General features: G+C 34.5%; 1 protein-coding gene across 1 annotated transcript in view; it reads right to left on the bottom strand.

Moving 5' to 3' along the window:
- The window catches only part of LOC150104973 (uncharacterized), a 103,679-nt gene that overhangs the window by 39,586 nt on the left and 36,742 nt on the right, over positions 1-27,351 (bottom strand). Inside the window, exons 4-6 of the mRNA XM_090396083.1 lie at positions 15,852-15,917; positions 9,429-9,485; positions 8,680-8,918 (exon numbers count right to left, since the gene is read on the bottom strand). Of these exons, the coding sequence (XP_090252209.1) occupies positions 8,680-8,918; positions 9,429-9,485; positions 15,852-15,917 (362 nt within the window). The remainder of the gene's footprint in view (positions 1-8,679; positions 8,919-9,428; positions 9,486-15,851; positions 15,918-27,351) is intronic.

Below are 27,351 nucleotides of genomic sequence, written 5' to 3'. Positions count from 1 at the left end.
CTCTCAGCATGATTTCTACAGTATTATTTGATCTTCCACTTCCAAATTATTTTCACAATCACAAAGTTATAAATAAATAAATAAATAAGCTAATGCCTTTTATTCCCTTATAGGGAGCAGGCAAGGCCTTTATACCCTATCTAGCTTTTGGAGACTGAGTGAGCACAAAATTATCAAGCAATATTTTATTGAATGATATTTCATTTTAAATTCTGTCCAGGCTGTAGAAATGTTATAGATAGGATCTTTAATTGTTCGGGATCTCCAATATAAGGGGATCTTTCTCTTTCATAATAAAGTCCAACAGAAATACAATTTTGTCAAGTTTTTATTTTAAAGTCCAACAGAGTTTTTCCTATACAATCGTTTCAGGATCTCAATCACACCTTGGTCCATAGGTTGAACTAGTGATGTTAGGTTTGGCAGAAAATAAATGGTGACGATATCGCTATTTTCTGAAGAAATTTGTATGTACCATAGAAGATAGTTAATCTGACTTCATGGATAACTGAACCCCAGATAATCAATGTTTTACAGTACAGGCATACCCCTGATCATATGACATGTTAGATTCAAGATCACTGTCATACAGAAAATCACTACTCTTTCTATTTCATGCATGTAATGGTTTAATAACATTTTTAAGATCATATATGTGCATAAATGTCTTAAAAAAAACATTTATTTACATCAGATAAGCAAACAAAATATTTAAAATATTTTTTTCAAATGAAAAAATTATTCTGAATATCTTGGCTTAAAGGAACAAGCCAATCGACACCATTAAAATAAGGTTTCCCATTTTGGCAATAAGATTGTCACATTTATGAATAATTGTAGTATTAACTAGTATACCACTTTTCACTTCACTAAGAACTTTATCTTTGTTTTAAACAACTGTAACAACAGTAGCATGAGGCAAGTTTAGCCTGCTGCCTATTTCAGTGTTAATGACATCAGGCAGGGTCTATCATGAGATGTGCATTGTTTGCTGATGATGTCAAGATAGGCAGGGCAATCAGGCATGCTACTGATATTCAGCACTCAAAATGATTTGAATAGGCTGGAAATTTGGGCAAACGAATATGACTGTTCTCTCATGTTCTCATGACTGTTCTACTATGTTCTCTCCCTGTAGGGGGGAGGGGATCAATGGAAGTTAAATTTATTTGCAGTCAAGAAAGAGATAACAGCTAAGTTTTTCCTCCAGAGAGTAGTGAGTGAGTGAGTGGAATAGTTTGCCTTTTGGAGTAGTGAGTGCATTTAGTGTGAACAAATTTAAGGGAAGGTATGACAGCTGTTTGGGTAATTTATAGCCTCCCTTGATGAGTCCTTGAATCCCTGGAGGTTTCAAATAATAATAATAATAATAATAAACAGTTTATAATTCAGAGAGAAACAATAAAACATAGTGATGGAGCAAGCAATGATATTTTAACAAACTATGAATACTGGGCATCAGTTGATTTACAGCAATGTCATGTCACTAAAACCATCATATGAGCGAATGTGGCATCATATAAGTGGGCATTGGTCATAATTGAAAAGTGCCACAATGAGAGCAAAGGTCATACTGTGCTATATCAAAGATTATAGCAGTACACAACATAAGACAATCACAAGCATCCATGCCCACAGCAAGATTTGAATCCGTGACCTGTTGGTTGAAGAGAGGGTACGCTTACCACTCAGCCAACCAAGCTAGCTGCAGGAGGGCACTCCACTCAATTCCACAATGTGTTCATCTCTCCCACTACTCAATTCTTCATCTACACACAACAGAACTACTACCATCAACACCATCTACTGCCCATCAACAACAAGAACAGTATTTTTGTCAGTAAGCATGTGTTCTCATGGCTGATTTGCCTGTATGTGTGATGAAAACCAGAGTTTCTGGGAGAAAAATCCCTGCTACCTTCACATGAGACTGGCTAATGCACCTTTAATTGAAAAAGTGCATATAAAGATTCTTTATATGTGCTTACTTGTTAAGATGAGAATGAACCTAGATTAAATTGGATGGTTATAAAGTGAAACTTTCTTATAGTAATAGTAGATTATAACATAATATTTGATTTTTTTTTTTAGTGACTCCCACCCATAAAAGATTGCAAACCTAGTATGTTAATACTGTTGGTGTGCTAAGGATTTTTTTTTTTTTTTTTTTAGTAATTTGTTTTTGGATTTTTATTTCTTTTTGAACAATCCAGAAACCCTGCTCTAGTGATAAAATATGGAATATCAGGCCACTTCAAACCTCCAATTAGTGAGTGTAATGGTCTCACACCAGGTGATGAAATTCATCTCCTACCTAAAGAAAATCGCAAACATCTATGCCCAGAGTGGGATTTGAATCCACAGCTATGCTCATTACTCAGCGATATAATAGAGTATAATAGATTCAACTATCTGATACTGCAGATTGTTATTTCGTTTTAAAAATAAACTGTGTTAAAGTGAAAAACTCCTGTATATAATTACTATAAACCAGTGGTGTTCAACCTTTTTTACTACGCGAGCTACTTTTCTATAAAAAGTTATTCGGCTATCTACTCTCTTATATATAAGTTATTCGGCAATCTATTCTCTTATATAGATCACGTTCCCTCAACCAGATATCTGATTATGCACAAATAAACAACTAAACATAAGCAACTAAAAAAAAAAATACAGAAAATTAAAAACTTTGTGTATTTAAAAATTTATTTATCACTTTTAATTATTTTAATACAACAACAAAAAAAAAAAAAAAATATATATATATATATATATATATATATATATATATATATATATATATATTAGAATAAAATATTTATTTCTCTATCTTGGAAAACCAAAGTTAGAAAAAACAACAGATTGATTACAAACTCACAAGTTACAGGAAATGTTGGTTGATTTAAAAAAAAAAAAAAAAGGTTAATGTGAAATTTGGCATTGTTTGGACCTTGCAATATTTTCATACTCATATTTTTTCATACTGATATGAAGAAGTGGCCAATCACAGACAATCATCCAAATGATCATTTGTAATTTGGTTTCTTAATTGATTTTTTATGACGGTCATATTTGAAAAAGCAGATTCTAACAAATATGTAGATCCGAAACATGATAGAATTTTTTGGGCAATATCAGTTAATATTGGGAATTTTTCATGTGCATACTTCCAAATGACTTCATTGTTTATTGATTTTAAATGTAAACTATTCTGAATGTTTATTATCTCAAGTTCTACTTCAGCTTGGTTTATATCAAACAGCCCACTAATTTTATTTGAAATTTCTGTGATGTTCAAGTTTTCTTGAAATGGATTATTGATAAAAGATACAATCATTTCAGTTTTATTAAAATCTTTAAATCTTGAATTTATTTCTTCCTCAACTAATTCTATTTCACAAATAAATTCTTTTAAATCATAGCGAAGCATTTCTTAATTTTGTTCAAAAAATTTTAATAAATAGGGCATATGTCTAAATTCACAGTCATATTTTTCTTTAATAAAAGTAAGTATTGTTGGAAAGGTTTTATTGAACTCAACATGTCAATTAAATTTTTATCTCTACCTTGTAACTCTAAATTTAAATTGCATAATTTTGCACAAAAATCTACTAAAAATTATAAGTGTAACAACCATCTTTTATCACTCAATTCTGGATAAATATCTCCTTTTTCATCAAAAAAATTTTTATATCATTAATTAATACAAGAAATCTTTCTAAAAATTGACTTCTGCTGAGCCAGCGAACATTATTATTATACAACAGAAGTTCCCTATCATCGTCTGCCTGTAATATAAATAACCGCCATTGCAAGAATTTTCCTCGAACAGAATTTATAATTTTAAATGTACTATCCAAAACATCTTTTGTGTTTAATATTTTACTACACAGCACTTGTTGGTGAATATACAGTGGTGCATACGTTAAAAAATCTGGATATTTGTCATCGTTTTTACATAATGAAATGAAGCCTGATTTATTACCTGTCATTGCAGGAGCACCATCAGAAGTAATAAACACAAGTTTAAAAAGCAGAAGTTTGTGTTGTTTCACAAATTCATCAAATGCCTAAAAAAAGTCTTCTCCCCTAGTCTTTCCCAATAATGATTAATTTTCAAAAGTTCTTTACTTGAATAATCTCATCATCATCATCAAATTCCTGCCATGTAACCTCAAGGAGTGTACAGGATATGATAGTACTACATCAAAAAAATTACATCATTACCAACTTCCTATCTACAATTTTTCTCCAAATCAGTCTGTTACTTGTCAAGACTCCAACATTATCAGATCTTATATTTCTATCGTCTAAGGCACTTTGTCCCCTATCAAACCAGCTATATCTTGATCTTCCTCTGGGTCGTTTTCCTACCAACCTGGCAGAGAACACTTGTTTTGCCAATCTTACCTCGCCCATCTGTTTAAATGACCATACCACCTGAGATTAGCTCTGCTAATGCATTCCAGGATGCTGACAATGTCAAGTTCTTTCCGAATATCCTCATTTTTAATATGATATTGCCATTGATGCCATCTGTTCATGCCTCTAATCTTTCTCAAGACTCTCATATCTGCGGTCTCTAGTCTTTGGTCAAGGGTTTTACTTCTGACCCAGCTCTCAGATCCATAAGTTAAAACTGGTTTGAACACCGTCTTGTATACAGCTAATTTAGCGTTCCGACTAATTTCTCTCTTATTCCATATGAATTTATTCAATTGACTTATCTACTATAACAGTTTACTGATTCTGTTGTCTATTTTCATATTTAATTTACCATCTTCAGTAAAAAACGTGCCTAAGTAGCTGAAACGTTTTACTTGTTCCACAGGTTCTCCATTTACAACACAGTTGACATTTTCAATGATTCTGCCTATTTTCATTGTCTTTGTCTTTTTATTGCTGACCTTCATACCATATCTATTACAACAGTAATTCAATTTAGTCCAAGAATCTTGCAGACTTGTAGCGGATTTATTTAGAAGTATAACATCGTCTGCATAAAGCAAAGAGCTGACATTAACATCTCCAATTTTGATATCATGTTTAATACCACTTTCCTTCATAATGTGATCCATATAGATAATGAATAACAGAGGGGATAATGGACATCCTTGTCTCACACCAGATTTAACATTAAACCATCTTCCTGTACTTCCTTCAATTCTAACTGCTGACTTACAACTCAAATAAAGACCAAGTATTGCTTGATATGATGCCCCATTGACACCATATAACTGTAGTGTATTGAATAGCTTCTCTCTTGGCACCTTGTCATATGCCTTTTCCAAATCGACAAATCTTAAAGTCAGATCTTTGTTACATTTCAATGCTTTCTCCACTATTTGTTGTAAAGTGAAGATCTGATCCTGACAGCCTCTATTTGGCCTGAATCCAGCTTGTTCTTCACCCAGCTTTTCTTCCACAATTCTTCTCAAGCGTGTCTCAAGAATACTTGCATAGATTTTGCCAGGAACACTCAGTAGGGAAATACCTCTGTAATATTCACATGCAGTTTTATTTCCCTTTTTATATATGGGTACTATAAGAGCTCTACTCCAATCATTGGGAATTCGTCCCTTTGTCCAGGTATTCTGAACTATGCAGTGCAGCCTCTGTAAGACTTTTATACCACCATACTTCAGCATTTCTGGTCGAATATCATCTACTCCTGCCGCCTTTCCACATTTCAAGCCTTTGATGTATTTTTCTACTTCAAATATGGATATGTATTCCTGACTGCATGCCTGGTCAGTGTTTTTTACCACTGTGCTGTCATCACTGCTTGTTTCATTTAGCAGTTTTTCAAAGTAATTACTCCATACTTCAAGGATATCTTTTTCTCCCGTTTTCGTGTCACCTTTATCCTCTCTAACTCCTTTTACAGTACTCTTTCCTCCATTCCTAAGCTTCTTCAATAACCTCCAGAATATCTTCCCACCTTCTTGATATTTATTTTCTATATTCTTGCCAAACTCCTCCCATGACTTTTGTTTAGCTAGTTTTACACACTGTTTAGCATTCTTGCATTTGTCTCTGTATTCTCTAAGAGCACAAGCTGACTTATTTGCCAAGAACTTTTGATATGCTTTCTTCTTTTCCTTCACTGCCTCTTTAACTTCCTGTGTCCACCATGGAGTTCTAATTTTTCTATCCTTGCAGACAACTTCACCACATGCCTCTCTAGCTGAATCAATCAGAGCTTTCTTCAAGGTTTGCCACTGAATCTCCAAAGTTTGATTCCTGTTCTCAAACTCTTTCATTTTTTCTTCAATAATCTTTGTGTATTTTAGTCTACAGTTCACATCTGAGAGCTGCTGAACTTTTATTCGCTTTAAGACTTTCTTACATGTTATTCTTTTCAATATGAAATTCAATTTTATCCTGCTGAAGACTAAATAGCGATCACTTCCAATTTTAAACCCTCTGTACACCCTGGTGTCCTGCACCAGGGAGAAAACATCACTATCAACAATAACATAGTCAATGAGACTTTTTTTTATTCCTTGCCTCTTCTCTCCATGTGAATTTGTGCACATTATTTAAATTGGAACATGGTGTTAGTAATAACCAGTCCATGTCCTGAGCAGAAATCCAACAGTTTGCCATTATTATTAGCTTTGCTCTTTTCTCCAAATTTTCCAAAAATATTTTTGTATGTCTCACAATCATTTCCTACTCTGCTAATTAGATCTCCAACAAGGATCAACTTTTCCTTTTTAATTGTGTCAGTTGCTTTCTCTAAAGCCTCAAAAATTTCCACCACTTCTACCTTAGTAGAACCTTCTGTGGGACCATAGGCACAAATAAGTCTCATTGTCCAGTTCCCCATTCTCATATTTGCCCACATTACTCTACTTGAGACTGACTGCCATTCAAGAAGATTAGCTTCATATTTTGTGTTGAATACTATGGCTACTCCTTCTTTTCCTTGATTGTCATTGCCTGAATATAACATTTTGTATTTATTGCTCAGAAAGATCTCACCAGTTTTTGTCTTTTTTGTTTCAGTCACCCCTATAATGTCAATCTGGTACTTATCTAATTCCTCAGCTAGCTTCATTTCTTTGCCATTCAGGCTTCTTATGTACCGATCTTTAACTCTGGTGATGTTGAGTTAGGGTGTGTTTTCAGATTTGTTCCGGTAGCTGACTTTTCACTGTTCACCCTGGTTCCCTGCCGAAAAAACGGGGTCACTTGTTTCACCGGGCGACACCTCAGCCGGCATGAAATTTTGTCATGTTGTACCATCATTTGTATAATCTTGAAATTATTATTATTATTATTATTTATCACCTCGAGGGCTTCCAAAGACTCATCGAGGGAGGGCATCTACTCTACAACTCTGCTTCCACCACTCACAGTCCACGAATTGACTGCAACTACACCAACGCCATTTTCCGCTGACTGCCACCACTATTTCTTCCACAGACAATCACAAACGTCCATGCCCACGACAGGATTCGAACCCGTAGCCTCTTGACTGGAGAGTGGACACGTTAACCTAATATGTTAACCTAACGTAACATGTTAAATACCATGCGAATAAATACCATTAACTGAGCAATATCAGTGAAGTCGTTTGATTCATAAAAACGCAACACACCCTGGTGAATGTCTGACATTAACCTGGCCTGGAAACTTTTCTCTGACAATTGGAACTCTTCCTTTCGGCAATTTGAGACCTTGTTTGCAGCCTAGAAGTAGTCGCTCTCTCTAGCGACGTCTTGAATAGAGAAGCTCCTGTCTGGAAGCGGGAAACTCCTCTCTCAAGCAACGTGGATCCGGGCAGTCTCTCTGATGGCAATTCTGGAACCGGGACCCCTTCTGCTTGCTTCAGTCCCTTTTTATTAGGCCTCCTCCCAGACATCGCATGAAGTTTGGCAATCCCCAAAGAATCGGTATGATTCTTTCATCTTAAGTTTCAAGTTCGGAACGCCTTTTGTTCTCCTCCGCTTTCTTTTGATTGTAAGTTGCCGGCCATCGGAAAGTTGTTCGAACTCTTTCTGACTAACTTCAGAGATGTTTACACTTAGAGCCTGCAAGCCGTTCTCATACATACAAGTTTCAATAACAATCTTTCTATTGCCGCCATGTACAGCTTCGGCGACAAAAACATTGTCATTGTTTTTAACACTCTAACATATTCTTTTTAAAGCAGTATATACAGTTAGCTTCAAAAGAGTTATTTACAAAAACATCTAATACAAACTATACCGAGACAAACAAAGTTTATTTTTTTACAATATTCACATGGGACTTAACCTAAGTAAAAAATCAATGTAATGTATATTTAATATTTAAGCTACAATCAAGTTTTTACACTTTGCTTATAATCGTATTCACTCGGCTCGCTATTTGACTTCCACTGATCCAAATTAATTAATTTACCTGGACTCATAAGAAAATTACTGATTTGACAATTTTAATGAAAAATAAATAAACAATAGCAATACACTTAAAGCGAATTAAAAATAATACAAAATAATGATAAATAAAATAATATGTTTTCAGTTTTAATTAAATTTTTAAGGAAGGAGGAATACACAAGAGATTGACCAAAAATCTCTCCACGATCGACGGGTTGAACACCCCTGCTATAAACTATGCTATATGTTATTTTTATTTAAGATAAATAAAAACGCATCATCCTTCTGAACAAAATCCATAAAAAATTACCTTCATCAGTCCACGAGTATTTATTTGTCTTTTTCTTCTTAAATGAATTATATGTTGTTTCACTTGTATGATGAACACGTTCACTTCTTTCAACAGTTGATTCTGTTCTCTGTATAACAAGAGATGATTCATCTATCATAATCTCACCATTTTCTCCTATCATCAACTGAGGTCCTGGAATTGCATCAGATTCTTCTGCACCATCTAAAGCATCCTGACTTCTAGCTTCTACCTGTGACCTATCCAAATATTTTTATGTAAATTATAAAAAATGTCTGGCAACCGATATTTTCAAATTAATTTTAAGATAACTAAATGATCTTTTCTATTTTCCATGAAAGTACAGAGTAATAGAGATATCCATTATCTCTAGCAAGATATGCTACGTATCTTATTGGACATTCTGAGTGCATCATTTTCATTTTGGCATTTAAGTTTTAAACCCATTTCCACAATATCAGAAATTCAATTTACTTAAAGTGTTACAGTACCAGATTCATCCATCATTATGATGGATGAATTTGGTATCTTATAATGCTTATAATGTTTCAGATAATGCTATGAGAATGGTATCCACCATTTTCATAGCATTATCTGAAGAGCTATGGCACTTGACTAATCATGTTTTAACATTATCTCACTATATTCTGTTGTATAAATCCTATGGTAATAAGATAGCACTCCAAAAAAAAAAAAAGATGCGCTGTTTCGATTACGGTATAAATGTACTAAAGCAGAAAATGACTCACCCTTGCTGTTCAGATGTTTGGGGATCCTTATTATTTTCAGTTATAGATGTGTCATTCCTAGAATAAAGTTGACAACAAGTTTCAAATCCATTTTTAAATATCTATCTATCTATATATGTATATTGCAATATTTGCAAGTTTAAAGGAGCACTTCAATAATCTGATTTGGAAGATCGATGTGAAAATTTCATAGAGAAAAGGTTTTATATATCCTTAAGTCATGGTAAATTATTCAGTTTGAACTAAGGCAGCATTTTTAAATAGTGGATTAATTTTGTTGCTCACCCATGACCATTATCCTTCCTAATAGTGGTCACAAGCTATTTTTTTTTTAAATCACAAGTTCATGATTAAAAAAAAAAAAAAGTTGCTCATGTTATACTTCAGCTATTCTTGCAAGCCAAGTTACCTTCTTAGCTTGCTCTTTATAGTTTTCATGAAACCGATTATTATAATTTCTTTACATTGGCTCCACAATGCCATCTTCTTCTTATAGACTGCATGCTTAATTTCTTTATTCCTGACCTTTGAAATGCATTCAAACATTGCTGCTATTATAGTGATAGCTCTTAATTAGTTCCCTAGCAGCATTTATTTCCTTTCTACCTAACTCCACATTAGATACAATGGTTCCAGGCTGTCTGCTAAGCTTTTATTATTGCCAGTTTGCAGTTTCTTTCCTCAAGAAGTCTTGATTTGGCTAACCACTACTCTTGCAAATTGGAGACAGATTTGCCATCCCCATTCATAATTACATTCTTTGATTATATGATTAGATCTATGCCTCTCACTCTCTACATGCCCTCCATCCATTAAATACTGCCTATAATAGCTGTTCAAACTCAAACTCAAAAAATTCATGAGTTTGGTATACCTTTAGGGTATACCAAACTCAAACATTATGGTATACATTAAGTATACCTCGATAATATGAGGTATACTTAATGAGAAAGCGAGAAAAGCATGTTTTCCAGGTGCAAATATAAAGGATGTTAGCGAAGCTTTAAGTTTCCAGAAGAAAGAAGCGAACAAAATAATTGTTTTGGCAGGCACAAATGATTTGAAAGGTGAAAAATATGTAATGAGAGAAGATATGAAATACAAATAAGATTTTGAAGGAAATGGTTGAAAGTAATAATGTGGATGCTAGCACGGAAAGAAATTGCATGCCTATCTTCTTCACAGGATAAAACGTGAGCTCAAGCAACTGAAGAAACTACTGCGTGTGGTACAGAAGGATGGAGAATGAAATAAAGAGTGAATGGGAAAAGCATAAAAGTGTGAGAAACTGGGAGAAAAGAGATAGTATTGTATGGGGCGGGGGATTCGATAATAAGAGATATACTTAATAAGAAAGTGACAAAAGCATGTTTCCCAGGTGCAAAGATAAAGGATGTTAGTGAAGCTTTAAGTTTGCAGAAGAAAGAAGCAAACAAAATAATTGTTTTGGCAGGCCCAAATGATTTGAAAGGTGTGAAATATGCAATGAAAGAAGATATGAAAGAGTTGTTAGAAGAAGCAAAAATGAAAAGCAAGAAAGAATAGACTGCTACCTCGGATAATAGGATAGAATTGAGGAGTAGGGCCATGATTGATAATGAGAAGATTGTGCAGGAGGAATGGTGTGCAGTTTATAGATATGTGGAGTGAATATGATGAACATAAGTACTTGTATATACCTGATGGAATGCACTTAAATGGTTTTGGAGTTAGGTGCTTGGAGAAAGTGTTGTTTAGTGAGGGTTTGGAAGTGTAAACAGGGAAAACTAGAGATTAGGGAAAAAGCAATCAAGTATGTGTCTAGCCACCCCAGGATAGATAAGTATGAGTGCAGGAATGATTATGAAGAGCTGAGTGCAGTTTCCCAGGTTCTGAATAGACAGGTGATGACATTATGTACGAATAACTGTGGGCCCAAGGGGTTGTTGAAATGCATGTAAATGAATGCCTGAAGTATCAGAAATAAAGAAGAGGAGTCTGTAGCATTGGTCAGCTCAACTTGGCTAAAAATGATTGGCATCAGCGAGACCAGGTTGTCAAAAATGATGTAGTTACAGGGATAGAATGTAATGGATATTGTTGCTGCTATAGACCTAGGATCCAAAAGAAAATGTGGATAACATGCATTAGAAGATTAGCACAATGAGGAGACTTCAACTATAGTGATACAGATTGGAAGGAGGAAAGGGCACATGACAAAGTGCAAACAGAATTTATACAGTTACTAAGGGATCATTACCTGAAACAGCATGTGATGGAAGGGACCAAGGTTTGAGAGTGTTGGCTCTGGTAATAGTATCAGAAGATCTAGCTATAACTGCAGTACTAATTCCTCCTCCGATCGGAGAAAGTGACTATGCAGTCTTGTCCTGGGAGGTTGCTCAACACGTGGAGATTTCAGTCAAGAAAGGATTTATGCAAAACTACAAAGCTGGCAATTACGACAAATTTAGGAGGCAACTTGGAGCAGTGCCATGGCATAAGAAACTACATGGAATGAATGTCATTAGTGCATGGGAAGTAGACAACAATTGTTTGAGCAAGGCAGTATCAGAGTACATATTCAGGGTCAGGAGGATAAACTGAGTAGGGTTTAAGAGGATGACTAGCAATGTAGAGCAGGAACTGCAAAAAAAAAAAAGAAAGCACCATGGATGGAATATAAACACAAGGTGATCAGCATCCCCATGAACAGTATAAAGAATAAAGAAGAAGGGTAACTACTGTTAAGAAAGGCTAAATAGATTTTGAGAGGAAACTAGCTAAGCAGACCAAAATAAATCCAAAAGAGAAAGTATGATTATAACTTTATTCAGTGCTGATGGCAGGAAAGTGACAGAAGCAGAAGAAATATTTCAGTTACTAAATGATCACTTTGCAAGAGTACATCACCCAGGTGGTGACTGCAGTTACTGGGATGATGCTCATGTGTGCAACAAGAACGTGAAAGTGAACTGGCAGTGCCTCTGATGACGTTGTTTAATCTAAGTCTCGACTCTGGCAAGGTTCCCAGAGAGTGGGGAAAGAGGGCAAGATATTTCCATTACATAAAGGTGGCTCCAAGACAGAATATCCCTTAATACTTAATATCTAAGGGAACATAGTATCCCTTAAGAAACATAAGTTACTTAAGGGATACTATAACATTGACACAAAAGAAAATTTTCAATACTTGGGGAGTAGTGGGAAAACAAGGGGTCACATTTGGAAGCTATCTAAGTGTGTGGTTAGTAAGGGTGTATTGACTAGCTTCTTTTCTTGGAGAGCAGTGAGCAAGTGGAATGGGTTGCCAGAGGTGGTTGTGAGTAGCAAATTACATACCAGCTAGTATCTCTGGAGTGGTGGTTAAAGTATTGGACAAAGTTGGTTAAAAGTAAAATTTAGGAATGGATAGGAATAAGATACTTTATAGAAGGCAGCATGGCTTTGTAAAAGGTAGGTCCTGCCTCAGTAATTTATTCAACTTTTATAATAAGGTGACAGCAGAATTGGATAAAGGAAATGGCTATACCATGATACTGCTGAACTTTGCAAAGGCATTTGACAGAATACCACATGAAAACTATTACATAAGTTGCAGCAAATGGGAATAAATATGAGGCTGGTGGCATGGATGGGAGAGGGGAGGGGGTGCTGATGGATATCAGAGGGGATGGTGTATGGTGGAGTGGAATCAAAGTGAATGAGGGTGACTAGTGGAGTGCCTCAGGGTTCTGTACTAGGACCACTACTCTTTAATTTGTATATTAATGATATAGCATAACATTTGAAGGGGACATTCAGTATTTTGCCGATGATGCAAAACTAGGAAGAGCAATAGTTGATAAAAGTGATGTATATATCTTATAAGATAATTTAAATAAATTGATAGTGTGTGCAAAGGACAATTTACTTTGGGATGAAAAGATTACACCCATTGTATCATATTGATGGTACTAGTTTACAGGAAATTGATGAGGCTAGGGATCTGGTGATGATGGTGGATAAAGATTTGAAATTCAGAGGAAAATTGCAAGAGTTGACAAAATAGTTCAGATGATTACTTGGATTCTGAAGAGCCCACTGACAAGTAAAGATAGAGAGGTTATTGATAAGGCTATGATTCAGCCGTATGCTGACTACTGTGCACAGATTTGGTCACCTGTGTTTCTTGGGGATCAGGAGGTTGTGGAGAGGATTCAGAAATGAGTGGCCAAGCTGGTGACAGGTCTGTGGAATGTTCCCTATGGGGATAGATTGAGGGGGGTGTATAGGTTGCACAGTTTAGCTGACAGGCAGAGGAGAGGGGATATGAGAGAAACATAAGTTACTTAAGGGATACTATAACATTGACACAAAAGAAAATTTTCAATACTTGGGGAGTAGGGGGAAAACAAGGGGTCACATTTAGAAGCTATCTAAATGTGTGGTTAGTAAGGGTGTATTGACTAGGTTCTTTTCTTGGAGAGCAGTGAGCAAGTGGAATGGGTTGCCAGAGGTGGTTGTGTCTCCAATAGTGAATAGTTAAAGAAGATGTATGATAGGTATTGTGTTAATGAATAGAGTGGGTCTCCTGCAATAAGTCTTTTGACTCCATGGAGTGCCCATATAAATAATAATAATAACAATAATATATTTATGATTTCATTTATGCTTTTGATGTTAAATCTAATAGTATTCTGTTTTTAGTAAAGTTTGGTCTGAAAATAAAATTTTCTGATGTTCCATTTTCAGAGATGCTACTTTGTCTATAATTCCTGCTTTCCTAAAAAGCCTTTGAAAAACAACCAATGAAGTGACATATTTACATCTACTGAAAATGTGTTTACGCCATCTATAAAAAACAATGTTTATTTAGAGTGCCAAAAAATTACTTTCTGTCGAGTATTACTTTTTTTTATTTTTATTGTGTGTGTTTCCCACTATATTCTTTTATATAATTTTAAAATTTTGATATAAATGTATAACCTCTCATGAAATTAAAAAATTGAGACTGCAAGCATATGCGTATAAAAGGAATCAAAAATCATTAATATCAATTTAATTTTTAGAATCATTTTATGTACCAAACAAATTAATTTCACATATTCTTTGAGACTTTTCAAACAGCATTTTTCCCTGTCTGCTTTCTAAATGTATCCTCTTTTACTCTCAAAGCATTTTCTTTTATTATTTACTGGAAAAAGTTATAAAAATCATTTAGATGGAATGAATATATTCTTGAATACATGGAGAAAAAGACTAAATATATATATATATATATATATATATATATATATATACACACACACACTAATTCATTTGCTTGGTTGTAGTATTATTTGTGATCTTGACATTTTTTTTTTAGACAAAACTACATTGTATTACCAATACAATGCTTTGTCTATTTTTAGAGACACCACTTTCACCTCATGTTTTTAGAAAAAAGAGGGAGAAAACCTTGTTCATTTAAGTGATACAATAAGTTTTGATACAATATTGATACGATAAGTTTTGCTATATTGTCAGGTTTGCATAAACACACACACGTCCATTTTTTATATATATATATATATATATATATATATATATATATATATATATATATATCAAACAAAAATTACCAAGAATTATCTCTTTTATATTTCTAGTCCTTTTCTGATCTTATAATTATAATTTTTATTAATAGTGGGACATAATAAGAGAAACTTCCACAATATAATATGATTTTTTTTAATTAAAAGAAAAATCCAGTAATAGATATATGCAAAATTGTAAAAAAACAATACAAGCAGATACAATATTTATGTATAAATATTGTAATTGCATAAATATTGCATGTTGCATAAATATTGTAATTGCAGGTTTTTTTGTTGTTAATTTTTTGAGAATTACACTTAGATGAAGGTGCATAATAATAAAAAATGATGGTACAACAAAAATTGAATACAAAAAATTTAAATAGTACAATGCCATTATGATACTGTATCATTTTGTGCCATCATACTTATCTATGATTTAAGACAATACAGAATATACAATTTGGTCAACTAAGTCCCAAATTGCCAACCCATTCTTGTTCATTCACTATCCAGGTGGCTATATAATGATGAAACACATCGTATGTACTAAAGAAACTAAAAATCTATAGTAAACATAATCCAACCACAGAATAAACTATTTGGCATAGGATTTTTTTTAGCTCTACATAAAATAACATCATCATCCTGACCTTCAAATTATCCAAATATGTCTGATTTATTTTTTGTAATTCAAAAATATTTTGATTAACAAATAATCCATTAATCTTGGTCTACATGTCTGCAAATGGAAGACTCCATTACTATAAAGTTTAGTTTGTTTCATGTTAAACTGAAATTTCAACATTTTAATACACTCTGTATCTGAATACAGCTCTGCATTAGAATTTTTTAATGAAAGTTCAAAGAAGCGAACTGACATTACCTTAATTCTTGAGGAGAATCATCTACATTATCAACATTTTCTGCATTTTCAGTGCAAGCATCATTCCTACAAAAATCAAGTTTATTACTCAGGATATTTATGGAAAAATCATCCTTTACTAAAAAAAAAGTAATAATAATTCATCAGGTATAATGGATTATATTAGGTATAACCAGAACAGGATAAAACAACTAAATTGAGCTAATTAGATACCATAATATGCACTAAATGATCAAATAAAAATGCATTCCGCATCTTTCATCCTCCTTCCCCTCTTTCTTTCTCATATTAAATATTTTTTTTTTAATTTAAACGTAGTAATGTAGTGATCAAAATTAGGGAGGGTAATAGTTGATAAATGTAAATGTGGATATCCTGCAAGATGATGTAAACTGAATTATTTTTAATATAAAACACTGTGGGAAAAAAAAAACAAGGGTTGTCAATTTAATGTTGCAAAATATAAGGTAATGCACTTCTGGATGATAAGATTACATACTTTGTATCATATTGATGGCTTCAGATTAGAGGAAATTGATGAGGCTAGAAATTTGGGGTAATGGTGGACAGAGATTTGAATTTCAGAGAACATACTGCAAAAGTTGACAAAATAGCTTAAGGGATTATTTGGATATTGAAGAACACATCAAGTAAAGATAGGAAGGTTATTATCCCTCTTTATAAAGTATGATTCAGCTGTAACTTGACTACTGCACACAGATTTGGTCATCTGTGGGGAATCAGGAGGTGGTGGAAAGGATGTAGAGACAAGACTGGTGACAGGTCTGTGGAATGCTCCATAAGGATAACTTGAAGGTGTGTGGGTTGCAGAGTTTAGTTAACAGGCAGAGGACAGGGTACATGATAGAAACTTGATTGAATAAGATTGAGAACTTCCTGGGTTGGAACATTTGTGAAAAGAGACACTGTCGAAACTTGCCATGAAATCTGATTTGTTTAGTTTGGGGGTCTTTGATCTTTGCAACGAAGTCAGCCGAATTTTTTATATAAGAAGAAGATTTTCCTGTTAGGTTTGTTAAGGAAGAGCGAGATATTTAGACACGTCGTAAGTTGGTGAGTCGATATCTTCAACTATTGGTCTTAGGGAAGTATGAATTTTATGGATCTTCGGAAGACCGTATGATCGTGAGATTAAAGGGTGACCAGATCTGAGAGAAAGACGAATGTGCCTTGGTAATTCTGAAGTAGTTTTTAGAAGATTGTTGGTCCTGTTATGAAACTCTTGTAGGATCATTATTAAGTTCAAAGTGTCTGTCTCCAATAATTCAAGTATTTTGTTGCAGTAGTCAGTTTTGTTCAGGATGACTGTGGCAATCAGGAGGGGGTCTAGCATTATTTATCGTGAATAGCTTTCATACGTAGAAGATTTGCTTGTTGGGTTGGCAGTGAGGATGCAACTTTTTCTATCTTCATGAGGAAAAATTCTTTTGGAATGGAAGTAGGTGCAAGAACGAAATTGAGGCCCTTTGCAAGAACACTTTCTTCCGCCGATGAAAGAGAATGGGAAGATTTGTTTATTACTACTTTTTTTGAAAAGCTAGAAGCGTAATGAGATGAGGAACAATCTTGCGTGCATCTAAGATAATCCAATTTTTTGATAAGTTTAAATTTATTTGCGTTCTGGGATTTTGAAGCTCAAAGAGCGCTAATTTCTTTTGTTTTGTTCCAAGACAAACTGTCTAGAGAATTACTTAAGTGGTTTTCTGGGTATGGTAAATTCTATGAGCTCGAGTTGTTTTAAATTGATTCCTTGAAATTAAACAAAACTCTTTCTTAAGACACCTAACAGGAAAATTTTCTTCTTATATAAAAAATTCAGCTGACTTCATTTCGAAGATCAAAGACCTCAAACTAAACTTATTAGATTTAATGGCAAGCTTTGACATAGTGTCGCTTTTCACTAATGTTCGAACCCAGGAAGTTCTCAATCTCCTCAAGAGAAAATTATCTAAGAAATTCTTCACCTTACTCTTCCACTGTGTCAATTCAGGATACTTTAGATTCGAAGACAAGATATTTAAACAAAACAACTCAGGATTAGCTATAGGCAGCCGGCTCTCCCCCAGTACTAGCAAATATATTTCATGAAGACTTAGAAGAAAAAGCAATTAGTTCGTCAACACTAAAACCTAAAATCTGGCTACATTTTATAAAATTTTATAAAATGATAAAATAATATATTAAGGTTATCTAGGTCATGCTCCCATGACCTAGATAACCTTAATATTTTTCTGAATCATCTTAACAACTTTCATCACAAGATTAAATTCACCTATGAACTAGAAACCAACAATTGTCTCGCTTTTTTAGACTTAAAACTTACAAGATGCTCTGACAATATCAAAATCTCCATCTGGCACACTAGTGCTAAAATCACAGAATCAGAGCAAATTCTAAACAAATCCATGAGAGGATTAGAAAAATGGTCAGACGAACTTAAACTCAAAATCAACCCAGACAAAACAAAACTAAGTACATTTAGTACAGACAGGAAAAATAGACATTCCTACAATCCCAAAGTCATGATCAATAACAAGCTAATTGAAAAAGTCACAAATCCAAAATACCTTGGTATTACGCTTGATCAGGAATTACGTTTTGCACAACACATCTCTAACACTTCCAACAGAGCTCTAAAAAAATTAAATATACTGAAAAGGCTTTGTGGAACAAATTGGGGCGCAAAGCCAAAAATCCTCAAAACTATTTACACTACACTAATAAGGCCAATAATGGAATATGCAGCACCTATCTGGTCACCTTCGGCCTCATCGGTAAAGAAAAAACTAGACAAAATACAAGCAAAAGCATCCAAGATTATCATTGGTGCAGTCTCATCCACTAACAACATCAGAGCCCAACAGGAATGTGGGCTTGACCTGCTGGAGGACAGACGAAAATTTGCCACCATAAAATTCATAAATAATATCAGAAGCTATGAAAGTGATCATATCTCCCTAAAAACTTATGAACATTGGAACCAAAATTGCAGACTTCACAGATCATCAACTTTACAATATGATGACACTATCAGGAAAGAAATAGGTCTTGATCAGCTAAATGTTCACATAAACAAAGAACCTCTATTTTTCCAGTCCTTTACCTTCAAATACCTCCATAAATCTAAACCATACCAAACTCTGTACAAAAAAAGAACCAAAAGAAATGCTTAAAGAAAAAGGCCTAAATACCATCAACCTTCTTTCATCCTCCAAACAGGTTATTTGTTATACCGATGGATCATCAGACACCAATATGATTAATGGAGGCGCTGGTGTTCTCCTTCTACTCCCAAAAGGTGAAAAACTTTCAATAAAAGTTGGATCTGGGAGAATCGCTTCCAATTTTACCAGTGAACTCTACGCAATAAATAAAGCACTAGAAGCCTACTTAAATCTATCATCATCTCAACAATCTGAAGGAATTATAATTTACAGTGACTCAAGATCAGCTATGGAGGCAATCAAAAATGGCAATACCAAGCTCACACAAGACATCCATAAACTCTTAAATCAACTAGAGTGTTTAGGTAAAAGTTGCATTTTACAATGGATTCCTGCTCATGTAGGCAGCTGATAAATTAGCAAAAGAGGCCAGAGAACTCAACCAAGAAACTCATATGATAACTCTTGCTGATGCCAATGCACTAGCAAAAGCTAAACTAATTCCATTGAAATCAGTGATACAACATCAAATTCCCGAGATCAATGCTGACAGAAGGACCTCCACCACGATAGTAAGACTACGAACAGGACATTATAGAGGAATGAAGATCAATACAGATGATACGAGAACATATAGAAACTGCAACAACTGCCCCAATACTGAACTGACACCCACATCTTTACCTGTCCAGCAATTACAGCAGCCTTGCAAGAAATAGATCCTAATCCTGAACAACAGCTCTATACAAACAAAATCACAGACATAGCCAAAGCAGTACAAGGAGCACACGGAAACATCTAAGACTCTTCAAAGGACAAGACAACAACAACAACATCTCTATCTTCAGAAAGCCTACACATACGGACAGATACCTTCATGCATCCTCCCATCACTACCCTCCACAGAAATTTGGCATTATCTCCACCCTGGCACATAGAGCTAGATGATTATTATCAGACAAGATAGAGCTTCAAAATTAACTTAATTTTCTAAAAAGGACCTTTCTCAACAATGGTTTCTCTAAAAGTAAAGCTCTAAAAATATTGAGAAATTTCTTTTCTGCCATCATCAACCTACTATGGAAGACTCTTCTTCCCCAAGAGCATATATCTCTTTGCCTTTTATCAGTTCCCTCTCTCCCAAACTGGCTAAAATTCTTAAGAAATTCAACATCAAAACATGTTTCATTATGTTTCCTAAACTCCATTCCATCCTCAGTCAACCTAAAGAAAAACAACACTTTCTTCAGTACTGAGGAGGTTACAAGATTATTTGTAATTGAGGAAAGCCTTACTACGGACAGACTGATAAATCTATCCTTTTCCGTGTTGAGGAACACAAAAGAGATATTTCCTACAACAAAACCCAGGCTAGCGCTCTCTCCAGTCACATTCTATTCTCAATAAACTCCGACAAAGGCAGCTAACATCTTATTGACTGGTCTCAAACTTCAAACATGCATAAATGTTATGATGAACTTGAGAGACGTATTCTCGAATCTAAAGAAATTTCACTCGATTCAAATCACATGACTAAGTAGCCTCAGCTACAATTTATCTGATGCACACATTTCTGCTGTCCAGTAATGGCGTTCTTGTGATATCTCACACATGCAGTTACATACAGCTGGAACTATAGCACTTACTCCAGTTTAAACTGTACTACAGTTTATAGTAGACCTGTTGTCGTTATTATGTAATGTTTCTGTAGTTTTTTGTATATAATTCTTTGTACTTGAACACCTGAAGAAGTTGTTTTATCAACGAAACTAGTAGTATTCCTATTAAACCCCATTCTTTATTATTCTCTGTGTTTAGTCATTTAAACTTTATTATTTTTCACACACACACACACACACACACACACACACACAATTCTCCATTTACACGGTAGATTGTTCCAGAAAATGTAAAAAAAAAGAATACGGTGCATATGAAAAAATAAAAGAATGGTTCCAGAAGTGAAAACCCGATATGAACAATAAGTTATTTTCAAGCAAAACATATGAACCTCATTGAATAAAATCCATTTAATTTTAATGGAATATTTTTTTTATTTTAAATACTTATTTAAAGTATATACATATGTATCTTTCTTAAAGAAAATAGTGTGTCACTAATAAAACAGAAATTCAAAAAGGCCCAAATACACCCAATGCATATGGTTATTAGTTCAATTTTGTTCACCATCACTTTCTGACAGTAGCTGCATTCTTTTGTGTGAGATTGGAATTAAATCACTTCCATCACTTGAAACATTTTGGCCATCCTTCATACTGCAATGACGAAACGTTTTCTTCAGTAAAAGAAACTAAATTAACACTAATTTTTTTCAATAATTCTGAAGGTTGATTTTTTTTACCACAAACTGTAATTAATCGCTGAGATCCCGCTTTGACTATATCTTTGTATAATTCTTCATATTGCACCATAAATGACTTCAGTTCATGTTTAAACCTGTTCAGCTCGTTCAGTATTTGGATAATGTGTAAGAAAATTACTTTGCAATTTACTAGCCATTTGAAGCCTTTCTTTAATCAATCCTGCAGTGAGTGGAATCTCTTCATCATCACTTTTTTTCTTTTTCATTGAAATTCTCAAGGACAGCTTATATTATTTCGTCATCACCAACAGTCTTGTCAGTCATCAATTATTCAATATCTGCAGACGAAAAATATCAAATCCTTCTCTGCCAATTGCATGTGCTAATCTGATGATATTGGGATGTTCAGTTGTATGCAAAGGTAGAAGGTTTTTCTTTTTCATACATTCTGGCCAAATAGCTTTCTAGCATCCATTTAAAGTTGATGGTTTCAATTCTGATAATGCCAACTTAGCAAGTTTGATGCAACCCAAAATAGAAAATTTCTTCCACACATCAATAAATGTCAGTAAATTATCTTTATCTAGTTTATCCAAAATGTATTGGAATGTTCTTCTTATGTAGTAAGTTCTGAAGGCAATCACACCCTGGTCTAGTGGTTGTATTAAGGATGTTGTATTAGGTGGCAGAAAACAAAATTCCACATCTGGGAGTTCTAAAACAGGATGGTCAGGCACATTGTCTATAATCAATAAAACTTTATTTAAAGTCCAGATTTTTTTTCCCATCAAATAGCGTTTAACTTCTGGAACAAAATATTGACAGAACCGCTCATTAAAAATTCCTTTTGTAACCCAACCTTTTTTTGTTTGCCTTCCAGTGCACTGGTAATGTGTTAAAATCCACACCTTTCATGCCCATGGTCTTAGGGATTGATTAATGAGTAATGGTTTTAATATACGATTACCTGAAGCACTGCTTCAAAATAATGGAGTCACGTGATCCTTAATTGCTTTAAAGCCACCAACACTTTTTTTGTGATTTCGTTACATAAGTTCAACTTGGCCTTTTTTTTTTTACAAAAAAGGCCAGTCTCATCTGCAATCCAAACTTTGATCAGGGTGTAGCCACCATTTTCAATAATTCTGGACAGTTTTGAAAGAAATTCCCTAGCTGCCGGCTCATCTGCAGATGCGACTCCTCCTTTTATTTTTATATCATGAAGCACTATCTTTTGAGAAATTTTGTAAGCCAACCTGTGCTTGCAGAAAAAACACAATTATTGTTTGATGTTGTTGACTCCTTTTCCTGAATGTTTGTACAACTGTAATGCTTTCTGTCTGATGGCATTTCCATCTAAAGGTATTCCTTTTTGTTAGCAATCTTCTATCCATCCACATCACTGGGGCCTTTTCCATCTTCACTTTAATAATGCTTCTCGTATACGATGACGACTTGGCAGCTAATTTTGTTCCATAAAGAACAGATTTTCTAATGGCCTCTTCATTTTTCTTAATCATTCTCATGGTAGCTTCGTTCAATCCAAAAATTTCCCTAAGGATGAACATTCTCCAGCAGCTAAATGATCTAAATTTGGATCTTAGTTTCCAAAGAATTAGCTTTTCTTTTCTTCTTCTAACTGAATTATCTGACATTGTGATTAATGAAGTAATGTTACGAAAATAATCAAATAATTAATTTCACTAACTTGATATTATGCATACAAAACTTCAAAATATAATACAAAAAAAATAATAAAATAAGCTAATGTCTTTTATTCCCTTACCGGGAGTTGGCGAGACCTTTATACCCTATCTAGCTTTTGGAGACTGAGTAGGCAGTTCAATCTCCACTGGTAGCCAATCAGAGATAGCTGGCCCATATCTATCACCAATTATATTACCAGCTAGCGATGAAGAGGCTGGCAAACAAGTGCTGCCATCTCTTGGTACCTAACCCTAACAAGATATGTTACTGTCTGAAATAATGTGAGTACTCCAGTCGATTTTCTCGAGTTTCTGGGATAAAAAACCCGAGTTTCTGGGAGGAAAAACCCACTTGCCCGTGCCAGAGATCGAATAACTCGGGAATTGGTTGAAGAAAGGCTTAGAAAAAGTTCCTCCAGTCAGCGACTAGACTTGAACTTAAGTCTGACTTTGAGCGACCACACATAGAGGACGCAAGCACCACTTCCACTGAGCTACGCTGCATGAACAAAACACAAGACATGTAAACATTTCGAATTGCAAACAAAAAATGATATGTACATATGATTTTTACATGTACATATCATTACATATGTACCATTCTAGGAAATGATAATTATAATGGAAATACTCTTTTTAACAGAACTCAATTCAAACAGAAATTTTAAAAATAAGCACCATTTTAACGTGTTAAATCAAAATATACCGTGCAAAAATAGAATTGCTTTTGTTTTCTAAACCGTGTTAATCCAAATTCATATAAAAAAAAGCTGCGTAAAAAGATAATTAGCTGTATTTATACATACAATGCTCAACAAATACTTTCTCACTCACACACATGGTAAGTAGATTTTGCCTGCTGGTGAGTAGCTGCAAACTGGAAAAAATATATTTTTTATTTAATAAAAAATTACTCCCCAAACATTGTAACTTTAAGAAAACTCAGATGTAACACCACTAATCACTTTATGAAACTTCTGTTGACTTGCTGGGACAGCACTGTATATAAACATACATACACATATGCAGTTGACTCTCACTATAACAAACTCATAGGGAAACCCAGGAATGGTTTGCTATAGCAGATAATTGGCTTATAGTGAATTATTATTATTCAAGCACAGTTTTTTCTTTTTAGCAAAGATGGCAAATTAAATTTGGAAATAACATGAGATTGTTAGCATTAAAAAATGTGAGCAGAGCTAATCTAATGTGGTATGGCTACTTAAATAGAAGGAGAGGAGAGGCCAGCAAAACAGGTATATGATGCCAAGCTAGCAGGAAAATGACCCAGAGGTGGATCAAGTTTCTAGGTGAGATTGATTCAGTCAGAATTGCCTTAGAAGAATGAAATATTAGACAACAATATTGGAGTGTGCCGACTAGCAATAGACTAATTTGGAGGAAAATTGCTGTTAAGAGATTAATAAAAATGTAAACTTAATCATGTAATGCTGTCATAGCATGAACATCCCTTGAGGGTATGTATCAGGAAATTGATGGTGATGATATATATATCATCATCATCAAATTCCTGCCATGTACCCTCAAGGGGTGTACAGGATATGATAGTACTACATGAAAAAAATTACATCATTATTAATTTCCTATCTACAATTTTCCTCCAAATCAGTCTGTTACTTGTCAAGACTCCAACATTATTAGATCTTATATTTCTATCGTCTAAAGCACTTTGTACTGTATCAATCCACCTATATCTTGGTCTTCCTCTGAGTCGTTTTGCTGCCAACCTGGCAGAGAACACTTTTTTGCTAATCTTTCCTTGCCCATTCTATTTAAGTGACATTACCACCTGAGATTAGCTCTGCTAACGCATTCCTGGATGCTGACAATGTCAAGATCTTTCCTAATATCCTCATTTTTAATATGATATTGCCATTGATGCCATCTGTTCATGCCTATAATCTTTCTCAGGACTCTCACATCTGTGGTCTCTAGTCTTTGGTCAAGTGTTTTACTTCTGACCTAGCTCTCAGATCCATAAGTTAAAACTGGTTTAAACAATGTCTTGTATACAGCTAATTTAGTGTTCTGACTAATTTCTCTCTTATTCCATATGAATTTATTCAATTGACTTCCCACCATACCAGCTTTGCTGATTCTGTTGTCTATTTCTATATTTAATTTACTGTCTTCAGTAAAAATCGTGCCTAAATAGCTGAAATGTTTTACTTGTTCCACAGGTTCTCCATTCACAACACAGTTGACATTTTCAATGATTCTGCCTATTTTCATTGTCTTTGTCTTTTTATTGCTGACCTTCATACCATATCTATTACAACGGCTATTCAATTTAGTCAGAGAATCTTGCAGACTTGTAGCAGATTTATTTAGAAGTATAACATCATCCGCATAAAGCAAAGAGCTGACATTAACATCTCCAATTTTGATATCATGTTTAATACCACTTTCCTTCATAATGTGATCCATATAGATAATGAATAACAGAAGAGATAATGTACATCCTTGTCTCACACCAAATTTAACATTAAACCATCTTCCTGTACTTCCTTCAATTCTAACTGCTGACTTACAACTCAAATAAAGACTAAGTATTGCTTGATATAATGCCCCATTGACACCATATAACTGCAGCGTATTGAATAGCTTCTCTCTTGGCACCTTGTCATATGCCTTTTCCAGATCGACAAAACTTAAATACAGGTCTTTGTTATATTCCCATGCTTTCTCGACTATTTGTCGTAAAGTGAAGATCTGATCCTGACAGCCTCTATTTGGCCTGAATCCAGCTTGTTCTTCACCAAGCTTTTCTTCCACAATTCTTCTCAACCGTTTCTCAAGTATACTTGCATAGATCTTGCCAGGAACACTCAGTAGGGAAATACCTCTGTAATTCTCACATGCAGTTTTATTTCCCTTTTTATATATGGGTACTATGAGAGCTCTACTCCAATCATCGGGAATTCGTCCCTCTGTCCAGGCTTTCTGAACTATGCAGTGCAGCCACTGTAAGACTCTTATACCACCATACTTCAGCATTTCTGGTCGAATATCATCTACTCCTGCTACCTTTCCACATTTCAAGCTTTGATGGCTTTTTCTACTTCTAGTATGGATATGTATTCCTGACTGCATGCCTGGTCAGTGTTTTTTACCACTGTGCTGTCATCACTGCTTGTTTCATTTAGCAGTTTTTCAAAGTAATTACTCCATACTTCAAGGATATCTTTTTATCCCGTTTTCATGTCACCTTTATCATCTCTAATTCCTTTTACAGCACTCTTTCCTCCATTCTTAAGCTTCTTCAACAACCTCCAGAATATTTTGCCACCTTCTTGATATTTATTTTCTATATTCTTGCCAAAGTCTTCCCTTGACTTTTGTTTAGCTAGTTTTACACAGTGTTTAGCATTCTTGCATTTGTCTATATTCTCTAAGAGCACAAGCTGACTTATTTGACAGGAACTTTTGGAATGCTTTCTTCTTTTCCTTCACTGCCTCTTTAATTTCCTGTGTCCACCAGGGAGTTCTGATTTTTTTATCCTTACAGATAACCTCACCACATGCCTCTCTGGCAGAATCAATCAATGTTTTCTTCAGAGTTTGCCACCGAATCTCCAAGGTTTGATTGCTGTTCTCAAACTCTTCATTTTTTCTTCAATAATCTTTGTGTATTTTAGCCTACAGTTTACATCTGAGAGCTGCTCAACTTTTATTCGCTTTAAAACTTTCTTACATGTTATTCTTTTCAATATGAAATTCAATTTTATCCTGCTCAAGACTAAATAGTGATCACTTCCAATTTCAAATCCTCTGTACACTCTGGTGTCCTGCACCAGGGAGAAAACATCACTATCAACAATAACATAGTCAATGAGACTTTTCTTATTCCTAGCCTCTTCTCTCCATGTGAATTTGTGCACATTTTTATGTTGGAACATGGTGTTAGTAATAACCAGTCCATGTCCTGAGCAGAAATCCAACAGATATTTGCCATTATTATTAGCTTTGCTCTTTTCTCCAAATTTTCCCAAAATATTTTTGTATGTCTCACAATCATTTCCTACTCTGCTAATTAGATCTCCAACAAGGATCAACTTTTCCTTTTTAATTGTGTCAGTTGCTTTTTCTAAAGCTTCAAAAAATTCCTCCACTTCTACCTTAGTAGAACCTTCTGTGGGACCATAGGCACAAATAAGTCTCATTGTCCAGTTCCCCATTCTCATATTTGCCCGCATTACTCTACTTGAGACTGACTGCCATTCAAGAAGATTAGCCTCGTATTTTGTGTTGAATACTATGGC

Source organism: Typopeltis vanoorti, chromosome 7, assembly GCF_054136105.1.
Source record: "Typopeltis vanoorti isolate ZY-2024b chromosome 7, IOZ_Tvanoo_1.0, whole genome shotgun sequence".
Lineage (NCBI taxonomy): Eukaryota > Metazoa > Arthropoda > Arachnida > Uropygi > Thelyphonidae > Typopeltis > Typopeltis vanoorti.
This window is presented reverse-complemented; position numbering and strand designations above follow the sequence as displayed.